The 12,825-nt window shown below is 56.0% G+C and overlaps 1 protein-coding gene across 1 annotated transcript; it reads left to right on the top strand.

Annotated features, from left to right (window-relative positions):
• Window positions 1-261: 261 nt before the first annotated feature.
• Window positions 262-12,109, top strand: OPRD1 (opioid receptor delta 1). Its single transcript, XM_071576909.1, has 3 exons — window positions 262-614; window positions 6,908-7,257; window positions 8,400-12,109. Exons 1-3 carry the CDS (start codon window positions 349-351, stop codon window positions 8,930-8,932), a joined length of 1,149 nt encoding a protein of 382 aa, XP_071433010.1. The 5' UTR covers window positions 262-348; the 3' UTR covers window positions 8,933-12,109.
• The last annotated feature ends 716 nt before the right edge of the window (window positions 12,110-12,825 follow it).

A 12,825-nucleotide genomic window follows, 5' to 3' on the forward strand; every position in this document is an offset into this window, starting at 1 on the left:
GGTGGAAAAAGAGACCGGAGAGGGAGACAAGGACCTGCCGCGGGGAGGAGGAAGGCAGGCAGGGACCCAGGGGGAGGAAGGCAGGGACGCGAGGAGGGGGGCACAGGTAGGGAGCAGGGGGAGGATAGCAGGCAGCGAGTGGGGGGTGCTGGCAGGGAGCTGGGGGGCGGGCAGGCGATCAGGGCCGCCCCCGGCCCCACGTGGCTCGGGGGACACGCGGGTTTATAAAGCGTCCCCGGCCCCGCGCGGGTGCGGGAGCGGCGGCGGCACCGGGCGGGAGCGGGGCTCGAACCCGCGGCGCTCGGATGCGCCCGGGAGCCCCGGCGGGGCCACGGCCGCCCTCGGGCCATGGAGCTGCCCATGGATGTGCCCATGGAGCTGAGCACGGCGCTGCCCTCGGTGCTGCCCTCGGTGCTGCCCTCGGCCCCCGCCACCCCGTGGGACAACGACACCGCCTGGGCCCCCCTGCCCGGGCACGGGGGCAACGAGACGAGCCCGCAGCGGGCCAAGAATGCCACGTCCATCCTCATCGCCATCGTCATCACCGCGCTCTACTCCGTGGTGTGCGTGGTGGGGCTGCTGGGCAATGTCCTGGTCATGTACGGCATCGTCAGGTGAGAGTGGGGGTCCCCACGGGGGGCGGATGGGCACGGGGTGGGTGGGTATGGAGTGTGAGAGGGCAGAGTGTGCTGGGGATGAGTGTGCAGCACGTGCGAGGTGTGAGGTGGTGACTCGAGGGGGTGTGCACTGAATGTGAGACAGCAGCAGGTGTGAGTGTGCCCCAGGACCGAGTGTGTGCCCCAAGAATGTGAGTGTGCCCCAGGAATGTGAGTGAGTTCCCCAGGATTGTGTGTGTGCCCCAGGACCGAGTGTGTGCCCCAGGACTGAGTGTGTGCCCCAGGACCGAGTGAGTGCCCCAGGACTGTGTGTGTGCCCCAGGACTGTGTGTGTGCCCCAGGACTGAGTGTGTGCCCCAGGATTGTGTGAGTGCCCAGGACTGAGTGTGCCCCAGGAGTGGGTGTGCAAAGGGGTGAGTGTGTGCACCAAAGGTGAGACAGCACCAGGAATGTGAGTGCACTGGGACGGAGTGTGAACCAGTAGCAAAGTGAGGGTGCACTAGGGGTGAGTGCGAGTGTGCAGTGGGTGTGGGTGTGAGTGTGCCCTGAGCTTGAGTGTGCAATGGGTGTGAGTGTGTTCTGGGTGTGAGCAGCAGCAGCAGCAGGAGGGTGGGTGGGTGTGCACCGGGTGCTCGTGCTCAGGCAGCACCGAGATGGGTGTGACACTTGTGTGAATAGTCTGTGTCCAAGCACACACCTGTTCATGGGGCAGGGCAGGGTCCAGGTGCTGAACAAGGGGTAAAAGCAGGGGTTGTGTGTGCACGGAGCAGCTCGGGGGGTGCAGGGACCCTGTCTGGGGGGACACGACCCGACCCCAGCGTTGCTGAGTGTCCCTTGCCCTGTGTGAGGAAGAGGAGCCACAGGGCTGGTCACGCTGCAGGCTGGGAGCTGCCCTGTGTGAGGAAGAGGAGCCGTGGGCTGGGAGCTGCCCTGTCCACAGGGAGGGTGCAGAGGGGCTGGGGAGCTCCCGCTGATACCACCCCACTTCATCAGTGAAAATTACCCACCCAGCCCATTCCCAGCTCCTGCTCCTGCCGGCGCCTCCCGCAGCCGCCCGACTCCTGCTTTGCTCTAACAAAGAGCAGGAGCCGCCTGGCCCAGCCCCAGCTCCCACCACGGCCCAGCTGTCCCTGAGCCCCTCAGCGTGGGATACCAGCTCCAGCGGCACAGAGACCCCCTCCTGTCCCAGGGGACCCCAAACCCCGCTGTGGCTCCATCCAGGACCTCGGGACCTCTGCTGAGGCTTTCCCTGGGCAGGAAGAGAGTCTGGGGGGTCTCTGCAGCCCAGGACAAGGAGCAGGATCCCAGTACCACCCATTCTGAAGACTGGGCACTGATGTATCCAGCCTGGCACTTATGCTAAGGAACAAAATCTCCTGCCAGACCATTTGTCCATGGCACTGGTTGGTCCTGCCTGGTTAAGATGGGGACTATGGGACAATAAAGCTGAGTCTTGCAGAGCACGGGACCTGCACCAGCAGTGGGGTCTGGCAGAGCCCCCTCCATGGCTCCCAGACCCTGATGGCAGAGAGGATGGGGCTGTGCTCACTGTCACACTCTGCAGTGGCACCTCCAGCCTGGCAGGAGGGAGCACAAGGATCTCACTGGGTGCTGGGCGTTGCAGCCCCCCCCTCCCACACTGGAGAGGTCTTGCTCTGTGGGTGCAGGATTTGTGGGATTAATCCCAATTCCCATCACCTCAGGCATTGCTGTAACCCCAGCCTGGCCAGAACCACAGGGCCAAACCAGAGCTGGTGTCTTGATTTAAGCAAATTTCCCCTTTTAAACCATTTCCATCCCCCTTCCCCATCACTTTCAGGCCACAGCAATCCTTGCAGGAGGTCAGCACAACCGGCGCTGTCAGTGCACAAACAACTGTGGTGACTCACCAGAGGGGAGAAAAGAGTCTGAAACGTGTCCATGAGCCACTCTGGGCTGCCCATCACCCTTGTGATGATTCCCCCACAGCCCCAGCTCCCCACTCTTTGGGCTCTGCTTTCACCCATCCCGCAGGGTGGGCGATGGGAACAGGGATTGAGGTGTCACTTCCTGACCCGACCTGACACCCAACAGGATTTTTCACCCACTCGAAGCGGAGTTAAAAATGAGCCCTGGTCTGAAAAAGCAAATTGAGGTAATTGCAGCAGGGACAGATGCCAGGAGCGGTGTCAGGGTGAGGGATGAGTGTTATCAGACCCCCTCCAGCTGGTTCTGCTCGGTGGGGAGAGGGGAAGGTGTTTTAAGGAGAACAATTTCACGTGTAAACAACATCCCCCCTGTTTTACTCACTGAGTAACCTCAAGTTAGCCAGGCTTTAGCAAGCCTGACTCTACAGATCCACAGATCCCACCACTGTGGCTTCCAGCCCCCCATTTTCCAACTGCTGCTGGAATTAAACACAGACTCATGGAATTGTGGAATGATTTGTGTTGGAAGGGACCTTAAAGACCATCTTGTCTCAACCCCACGGGCAGGGACACCCACACAGTAGGAGGGAGCCCAGCATGCCCAGCACCCTCCCCATCACAGCTCTGACCATTCCCACTGCTTTTAAAAGCACCCCTGGAAACAATTTGCAGCCGAGTGAGCGCCCCCATCCCACCCCCTCCCCGAGCCCATCAGCCCCCTGCCAGCTCCCACACAGGCTGTAGGGACAGCTGGGTGCAGGCTTTGTTAAGCCAGGCTCTTCCAGGCAGTGGCTTTTAGTAGCTCCAGGAGTTTTTCTTTCACTTATTATTCACTTTTCTTTCACTTATTCATTTTCCAAGAGGTTTGGAGAGGGGGGTCCCTACTTGGGAGTCCAGGCTGGAATGCAGAGCTGCCCTGTGCTTGTTCCATCCCCTCCTGCCTCTCCTCTCCATCAACACCTCCCAGATTGTTCCGTTCAAGTGCGTAACTTCCCAATCAAGGCACTCGCTTAATTGCCATGGCTTTGGCAGCCTGGGGAGCTCCATCAGCAGCAGTGGATGGTTCTCTCTAATGTGGGTAATAAACCTCTTTGCTGCAGCAGCAGCTTCGTTTGCAGCTCAGGGGGGTCACCAGGATGGACTCCCCAGCCTGTGCAGTGGGTTGGAACCTCAGCCCAAGCCTGGAGGGGGTGAATCCTGCCCCAAAATGCCAGTGCCGAGGGATAAATTGTCATCCCCATTATCCCAGTTATCCCATCGTCATCCCAGTCGTGCCAGCTATCCCCGTCATTGTCCCAGTGGTGCCCATCATCATTCCAGTCATGCTCCTCATCCCAGTAAACTCCGTCATCCCAGTAAACTCCATCATCCCAGTCATCCCCATCATCACCTGCACAACCCCATCATCTTCATCTTTTTAGTTATTCCCATCATCATCCCAGTCAACCCCATCATCCCAGTCAACTCCATCATCCCAGTCAACTCCATCATCCCAGTCAACGCCACCGCCTCAATCATCCCCACCATCCCAGTCACCCCCATCACTTCTTTGCCCTCACCAGCCCCATCGTTCCTGGAGAAGGGACAACAGCCCCATCCTGCCTGTCCCCCACCCCTGGCACATCTGGCAGGGGTTGGAAAGTCCTTACCCAGCACATCTGGCAGAGCACAGAATGAAAAACTGATTTTCCCCCCCATTTTACTCAAAAAACCAGAGCCCAAAGACATGTGAACCCACCCTGCTTGTTCGTAGGAGAGGCAAAACCTGAAAATACCACAAATTCTCAGGTTTTTGTTTAACCTGGAAGGAAACTTTTCCAAGAGATGCATTTGCAAAACCTCTTGGAAAATAACACTAAAGAGAACTGAAAAGGACTTTTCAAGGGCAAGACATTTTTAATGCTGTATTTAAAATAAATAAAAAAACAAAAGCTCAACTCGAGTATTTCCACCCTTGGGCAAGGGGCTGCCATTTGCAGGCTCGGTGAAGGAGACAGGAAGGCTGTTGGAGCTGGGCTGAGCTGCTGTTTTCTATTTTCTCCCAGAGAGAAATGGGTTTTTTCAGCCTCCAGCTCCTGGTTTTGCTGACAGCAGGACCCAGTGGGTCTCTGTCCCCACTGACACACTCTGCTGCCCTGCTGAGATGGAGAAAGGATAAAGGGAAGGCAGTGGGCAGCACCATCAATCCCAGTCCAATTTCCACCTCTCTTGCTGTGTCCCTTCAGGTATGGAAAGGACACAATCAGGTCACCCCAAAGCACAATCAAGTCACCCTAAAGCTTTCTCTTCTTTGCTCCACCAACCTGCTCTCCCAGGCTCCAGCCAGGGCAGCATCACCTGAGGTGGGAACTACTCAATCCCTCTCCCCAGTTTACTCCATGTCCCCCCAACACATGATGAGCTGTGCCAGTTATCACAGAATCCTGGAATGGTTGGGCTGGAAAGGACCTTAAAGCCCATCCAGTCCCACCCCATGCCATGGGCAGGGACACCTCCCACCAGCCCAGGTTGCTCCAGCCTGGCCTTGGACACTTCCAGGGATGGGGCCACCCTGTCCCAGGGCCTGCCCACCCTCACAGGGAACAATTCCACCCTAACATCTGACCCAAACCTGCCCTGTGTCAGTTTAGAATTGTCTTACCCTTTATCACCCCTATAAAATGTCCCTCTCCATCCATTTTTAATCACTCCAAGCAAAACAATCTTTCCATCCAGCAACCAAGGGGTTGTTTCCCCCTCCCTGCCCCACCCCAGCGATGCTCCAAGCAGGTTTAGCCATGCACAGAGATGCTTGTGTGCAAACCCCGTTGTTAATTAATCAGGGTGCATCTAAACGAGCTCGGGGCTGTGGAGGATGCTCAGAGGATTTTCTGGAAGGGAGCACAGGGAAGGGCTGGAGCTCCTGGTGTAGCCCTGACCTTAATCCAGAGCTTCCTCTACCCAAGCCCAACGTGTTGGCCTTTGAGGACCCCCAGCAGACCCCTCAGCATCTGCTTCCAACCCATCACAACACTCCGAGCATCCCACTGAGCAGCTCCTGCAGGGCTGGATGCTCCCAGGACACACACACACATTCCTGCTGCTCTGACACCCACCAAAACTTTGTCTCATCCCTTCAGGAAGGGTTTGGGCACACAGGACGGGGCATTTCTCATGCCAGGATGTGACAAGTACCAGAGCCAGCCCTTGCCAAATGCCCCAGGGGAATCAGCCAGGCTTCCCCAAAGGCTCTGGAGCTCCAGGCTGGCTAATTGAGCTGCTTCCAGATGGCCTGTTTCCGGGGGTAATCGATCCAATTTCTGCAAGCAAACTCGACAGGGAAGCAGGCTGGATAATCAGGAGTTACTGGGTGGAAAATCAGATGAAGGAGGGTTGGGGAGGATAAAGGACATCATGAAACTGATGCAGGGAAATGGAGTAAATTGAACTCATGGAGATTTGACTTCTCTGGGAAGTTCTCCATTCCTTTGAATAAAGGCAGGCATGGGATGAGTGTCACCTCCCTGGTAAGGACCAAGCTGTGCTCTGCAGGTCCCAGCTCAGCACTGGGAGTGTCACCTCCTGCCCAGGTACCAGGATTTAGTGGGTGGCTCCCTGTCCATGGATGGGGAGTGGAACTGGATGAGCTTTAAGGTCCCTCCCAGCCCAAACCATTCTGGGATTCCATGATTTTGTGACTTCAGCACATGCTAAATCTGTACATGAACACAAGCACAGAATCACAGGATCATGGAATGGTTTGGGTTGGAAGGGACCTTAAACATCATCCACTTCCATCCCCTGCCATGGGCAGGGACACTTTCCACTAGCCCAGGTTGCTCCAAGCTCTGTCCAGCATGGCCTTGGACACTTCCAGGGATGGGGCAGCCACAGCTTCTCTGGGAAATCCATTCCAGCCCTTGACCACTCTCAAAGAGGGGAATTCCTTCCCAATATCCCATCTAACCCTGCCATCTGTCAGTGGGAAGCCATTCCCCCTTGTCCTGGCACTCCAGGATCCTGTAAATTGTCTCTCTCCACCTTTCTTGTCAGCCCCTTCAGGTCCTGGAAAGCCCACAGTGAGGTCACTCCAGAACTTTCTCTTCTCCAGGCTGAACAATCCCAATTCTTCAGCCTTTCTTTACAGCAGAGCTGCTCCAGCCCTTTAATCAGCTTGGTGGGTACCTCAGGGCTCACTCCAGCAGCTCAGTGTCCTTCTCAGTGTGCTCCCTGAGGCACCTGGAAGGGCTCTGAGCACACTGGTGGTGCAGAAAGGCCACATGGCAACACATCCCTGTGCCCCCCAAAGCTGGTGATGCCTTGAGAGCACCAGGGACAGTCAGGATTTGCCTCCTCCTCCTCATGCTGAGTGCCCTGACCACCCGTGCCCCCTCCCTTCCCCAGGTACACCAAGATGAAGACAGCCACCAACATCTACATCTTCAACCTGGCACTGGCCGATGCATTGGCCACCAGCACGCTGCCCTTCCAGAGTGCCAAGTACCTCATGGAGACCTGGCCCTTTGGGGAGCTGCTCTGCAAGGTCGTGCTCTCCATTGACTACTACAACATGTTCACCAGCATCTTCACCCTCACCATGATGAGCGTGGACCGCTACGTCGCCGTGTGCCACCCGGTCAAGGCCCTGGACTTCCGCACACCAGCCAAGGCCAAGATCATCAATGTCTGCATCTGGGTGCTCTCCTCCCTCATTGGGGTGCCCATCATGGTCATGGCAGTCACCAAGTCAAAAGGCAAGTGGTTTCTTGGGGACAAGTCCCCTCCTGTCCTCTCTGTTCCTCCCAGGGGTGACCCATCAAACTTGACACCTGTAGCAGGTTTGTGGTCAGTGATGGCCACCCCTCCATGGGACCGTGAATGGGCCCTGTGGTGGAAAAAGCATTGTGGTGTTATTTTTCCACCTTGGAAACTGTCCCATAAATTGTCCTCCCTTCCCCTCAAGGCTGGGACACCTCAGCCTTCCCCATCTCCAGTCCAGCCAGTGCCCCTCCCCAGCTCCTGGGGTGCAAACTGGTTAGAGCACGGTGCTGATAATGCCAAGGTCATGGGTTCAATCCCCACACGGGCCATTCACTTCAGAGTTGGACTTGCTGGTCTTTGTGGGTCCCTCCCAACTCAGAATATTCTGTGAATATCTGAAATCAGGTGCCTTAAAACAGCCCCAGTGGTGCTGCAAAGTCCCCAGCTGGCCCACACTGAGACCCACAGCTCCTGTGTGGGGACACCAGCCCTTGGGTGCTGGGAAAGCTCTGGGCATCCTGAGGAAGTGGACAGGTCTCAGTGGAAGGTGACATGTGGATGTGTCCACCCTGGGTTGGGAGGAGGCAGCGTGGGGATGGCCCAGGAGCTCTGCAGGGAGCAGGTCCCTGGGTCACTGCACCCACTGAGTCCCCTCAGCCTTCCATGGGCAGGGGGAATCTCCTTGGGGTTCCAATAAGCACAGACATGCCCCCAGAAGGCAGAGCAGCTCCAGCAGACTCCCTGTCAGGGTAAGGTTGATTTGTGGTGGTCAGAGGACACAGAGACAAACTCAGGCAGCAGTTTGAGCCAAAGGATTACACTGAAGACAAAGCACTTTATTTTTAGTTACAGCTTTACTTTTATCTACTTTCTTCTACTCTGTGTCATCTCATAATTGGTCAGTCAGCTCAGGTTCCATACATGGAAACATTCCACTGGCCCAAAAGTCTCCTGCATTTTGCAGGTGGTTCCTTCCCCCTCAAGAGTACACCACAAACAGCTTTCATTCAAGAATACACTGAACTGCTCCATATCAATCTCTCCTTCAATGACCTCAGATTAGGGGGTCTGCAGAAGTTGGTTAACCCCCATAACTCCCCACCACCTCCCTCCTTGACCCTCCTCTCTCCCACAGATGGGATGGTGCTGTGCACCCTCCAGTTCCCCGACCCTCCCATCTACTGGGACACTGTCACCAAGATCTGCGTCTTCATCTTCGCCTTCCTGGTGCCCATCCTGGTCATCACCATCTGCTACGGGCTGATGATCCTCCGCCTGAAGAGCGTCCGCCTCCTGTCGGGCTCCAAGGAGAAGGACCGGAACCTGCGGCGCATCACGCGCATGGTGCTGGTGGTGGTGGCCGCCTTCATCATCTGCTGGACCCCCATCCACATCTTCGTCATCGTCTGGACGCTGGTGGACATAGACAAGAAGAACCCCTACGTGGTGGCCAGCCTGCACTTCTGCATCGCCCTGGGCTACACCAACAGCAGCCTCAACCCCGTCCTCTACGCCTTCCTGGATGAAAACTTCAAGCGGTGCTTCCGGGAGTTCTGCCTCCCCTTCCGAGCCCGCGTGGACCAGAACAGCTTCTCCCGTGCCAGGAACACCACGAGGGAGCGGGTGTCCACCTGCACCCCCTCGGAAGCGCCCACCAGGCCGGCATGACTAGGGGTGGGCAGCCCCCAGCGGGGCTGCCGGGGACGCGCAGGGGACGACCCGCGCTCCGAGGTCACCCAGGTCACCACCACGGAGTTCTAGCAGAGCACTGGGGTTTGTGCCCAGGCCAAGACTTTGGTCATCCTGGAGAAGTGGGATGGGGGAATTTGGACTCACCAAAAGGCAGAGGACCAGAAGAGTCAACCTGGGCAGAGCTGCTCTGCTGCTGCTCCCACCTTGACCAACTCCACCCAACAAGGGCTGTCACTCTCCCTCTTGGCCCAGGACACCAGGACTGCAATGTCCATGTGCTTCTCCTCCTGCAGGGACCAGGGTGGCACCAGAGCCTGTGGCAAGAGAGGAAACACCCCCATGGATAAGGGGACTGTGCCAGGGGGTGATCATTGGACCACAGAATCATTCAGGTTGGAAAAGCCCTCTGAGATCATGAAGTCCAACTTCTCCCCCAGCACTGGCAAGGCCACCCCACTGACCCATATCCCCAAGAGCCACATCCACATGGCTTTTAAATCCCTCCAGGGATGTGGACTCCACCACTGTCCTGGGCAGCTGTGCCAGGACTGGACAATCCTTTGGGTGAAGAAACATTTCCTAATATCCAACCTAAATGTCCTGTGGCATGACTTGAGGCTGTTCCCTCTGCCGGATCCTGGAATCTCCCTCTATCCCCCTCTGAGCTGTGTCCAAGAAACAACCAGAAACGGGAAGAGAAAATGATGACACTGTAATCAAAGAGCTCCAGATCCATACCTGGAGTCCTTCAATCTGGAACTGCTCCAAGAGAAGAACTTCCTACTGTCATTGTCCTTACTCTGTTATTTAGAGACCTCTGACTGCAGCCAGAGCAGGCCTGGACATGGATGTGATGCAGGGAATACAGAATTGCCAGGGGTTGGAGCAGGGCATGTCTGAAGCTCACCCTGTATCCATGTGCCAATGTCAAATTCCCATCATCCCGAGCATCCATCAGGGTGATGGGGAACTGATGAAGACATTAAGCCTGAGAGGAACCTCATTAAGGGACTAATTTGTGAGGACTCAGTTGTTTCTCGCAGTGCTGAAGTAATTATGATGGAATAACGGGCAGCGCCGAGGGCTCTCCCTTCCCTGCCCATCAGGAGAAGGATGAGCAACAGCCCTGCCCAGATTTTCACAGCAGAGCCAAAAAGGATAGGATGGGGTTGTGTCACTTTTTTCCAGAAGAAGATGAACAAAATGATCCCCTTCCTTTCACAATTCCCCAGGCACTGAGGAAAGGACCCAGAGCCTGCAAGAGGAAGAGATTTGGGGGTTTCAGCTCTCATTTGGATGCAGCAACATCCCTCCAAATGGATGGCTGAGCTCCAGCTCCCGGCACATCCCACAGGAACCACCTTCCAGGGACCTCTGGACCGCATAACCTGCAGCTGAACCATGACTGATGGGTCCTCCTGCTCCCTGAATCCCTGTGAGACACCAGTTCTCCTTCCTCTCCCCTTCCTGCCTGCATTGCCAGGGGATCGGACAGGTCGAGGAGGAGGAGGAGGATGCTTGGAGGAAGCAGGAATAGCAGTGAGTGGACAATTTGATGCAGCTGGAGGAAGCGCTGGGTGCACCTGGGGCACAGCCTGGCTTGTGTCTGGTTCCTCCAGTTGCATCAATTTAGGCTAATAACAGCCATTACCTCTCCTCAGCAGCCCCACCTTTCTCCAGAGCCTCTGGAAATTGCATCCTCCCCGTCAGGAAGAACGAGGCAGCCAAAACCAATTTCTTTTTCAAAGGAATCAAATAGGGTGAAATTGCCCATTTGGGTCTCGAATCAATTGTGTCGGACGATCCTCCTCCTCTGCCTGCTCCGTGTCAACCTCACACAGGCAAAAGCCTTCTGCTCATCTTTACATCCACCTGGACATCTCCAGCTCATGCCCAGGGCTCCTCAGGATCCCTCTGCAGGCATGGATGGAGTCCTGGACCACCGGCATGGCCACGCTTGGCTCTTCATCCTCTGCTGCCACAGCCCTGCCTGCTCGTGGGGTGAGGGACAGGAGGATCAGCTCCAGGGCAGGAATTGGGGTCCCACAAAGCTGAGCTTCAGCTCCTTGAGAAGAGAGACTAAGGAGCCCAGAGGTTTGGAGGCCATTCTTTAGCTCTCCACCTCCATCCACCCCCTGGCAGAACCCTCAGCAGCCTGAGGTGGAAAAGGTTTGGAGCTGTTCCATGGCCATGGTGGGATTTCAGGATGTCCCACCAGGCTGGATATCCCATGCTGTGGAGCAGGACATCTTGGGGTTCACTCCTGGCTCCAGCTTGATATCTCAGTTTGTGAGGTACCCCCAAGAGAGTGGTGACCCCAAATCACTGATCTCTTCCACCTGCCTTAGCCAGTGCCTCAGTGTTCCCTGAAATCCAACCCTGGAATAGGGGCTGGGAATGGCACACCAGAGAGCAGCAATTCCCACCACAGCACAGGGAAGGAACAGGGGGACACAGGGAAGGTGAACCCACCACAAGGAGTGGGGCAGCCCCTCTGAGGACACATCATCATGTTGGGGGGCATGAGCCAGCCCCCCACGAGCACTGAGGGCTGTGGGTTGACTTGGGGCTCCACAGGCAGCTCAGCCCCCCCCATTTCCCATCCCCACAGGGCCTTTTTTCCATCTGCAGAGTTCCCAGCCTGCTGGGAGACGTGCCTGCCGTGGCCTTAAAGCGGGTTAAAAGGCTCCAAGTCATTATTTTTTAAAATGCCAACGTGCTCGGGCAGAGCTCTGAGCCCGGGACACAGCGAGGAACGTGGCTCTCCTGAGCTGACTTAAGGAAACCAGAATATTCCTGGGAAAAATTGGACATGGGTGGAGGAAAATACACTGGAGGGTGTGGGGTGACAAGGACCTTGAGCATCCTGTTCTGGCAGCATCCCAGCAGGGATCTGGGGGCTGTTCCAGCTTCTCCCCACCCAAAAACCAGCTGCTCCAGCCCCTTGTCTGGGCTGGGAAACTGAGGATGAATCCTGACCCAGGGAAACACGACTGGGATGCTCAGAGGGAGCTCTCTGTGTACTGATATAAATATATATGTCTGTATATGTGTCTATAGGTGTCTGAAACCCCCAGGGCCCCCAACCCACCCCCTGCTACAGCAGCTGCTCTGTGTGGGATGGAGCTGAATCCACCTCACAAAGTGCTTCAGCCACTATTTCCAGCTCCAGCCTTTGGGATCTGGGGGCCTTTTCAGTGGCATTTCTGTATAGGAGCCCTGCTTTCTAAAAAATAAAATAATAAAGTCAAATAAAATCAGAGATGGGAAGCAGTTTCTGGCTCTCCTGTGACTCTGGGGTGCTGGGAATAACCAGGGTCTGGCTCAGGGGGATGGTTTGGGGAGGGACTACCCTCTAAAGTTGCTTTTCACTGTGAGGATTGTGAGGCTCTGGAATGGATTTCCCAGAGAAGCTGTGGCTGCCCCATCCCTGGAAGTGTCCAAGGCCAGGCTGGACAGGGCTTGGAGCAACCTGGGCTGGTGGGAGGTGTCCCTGCCCAGGGTAGGGGGTGGAACTGGATGATCTTTAAGGTCCCTTCCAACCCAAACCATTCCATGATCCCAAATTCAAGTTGTAAAAGCTCACCTGGACATGGCAAAACTCACCTTTGTGAACCCTCGAGGCCCTTTAGCTGAGTGTATTTCCAGGCCTTGGTAATAAAAAGCCTCTGCTACCGCTGACCATCAAGATATAATTTCATTGTAACAGCCCAACAGCTCAAATTCTGGCCCAAATTACATTTTTTTGTAATTTAAATGCAAATGAGGATTTGGAGAAAAAGCAACAGAAACGGGTGTTGGAGCCGGTAACTCCTCAGGGGCTTAATGAGACTCGGCATTTTAAGGTATTTATCACTTTCTGTCCTGTC

The sequence above is a fragment of the Pithys albifrons genome, chromosome 24 (assembly GCF_047495875.1).
Source record: "Pithys albifrons albifrons isolate INPA30051 chromosome 24, PitAlb_v1, whole genome shotgun sequence".
NCBI lineage: Eukaryota > Metazoa > Chordata > Aves > Passeriformes > Thamnophilidae > Pithys > Pithys albifrons.

Excerpts from the sequence above, each read along its gene's own strand:
- OPRD1 (XM_071576909.1), top strand. The coding sequence starts at position 349 with ATGGAGCTGCCCATGGATGTGCCCATGGAGCTGAGCACGGCGCTGCCC. Across the intron at positions 615-6,907 it reads GTCATGTACGGCATCGTCAG|GTACACCAAGATGAAGACAG; the intron begins GTGAGAGTGGGG and ends TCCCTTCCCCAG. Across the intron at positions 7,258-8,399 it reads GGCAGTCACCAAGTCAAAAG|ATGGGATGGTGCTGTGCACC; the intron begins GCAAGTGGTTTC and ends TCTCTCCCACAG.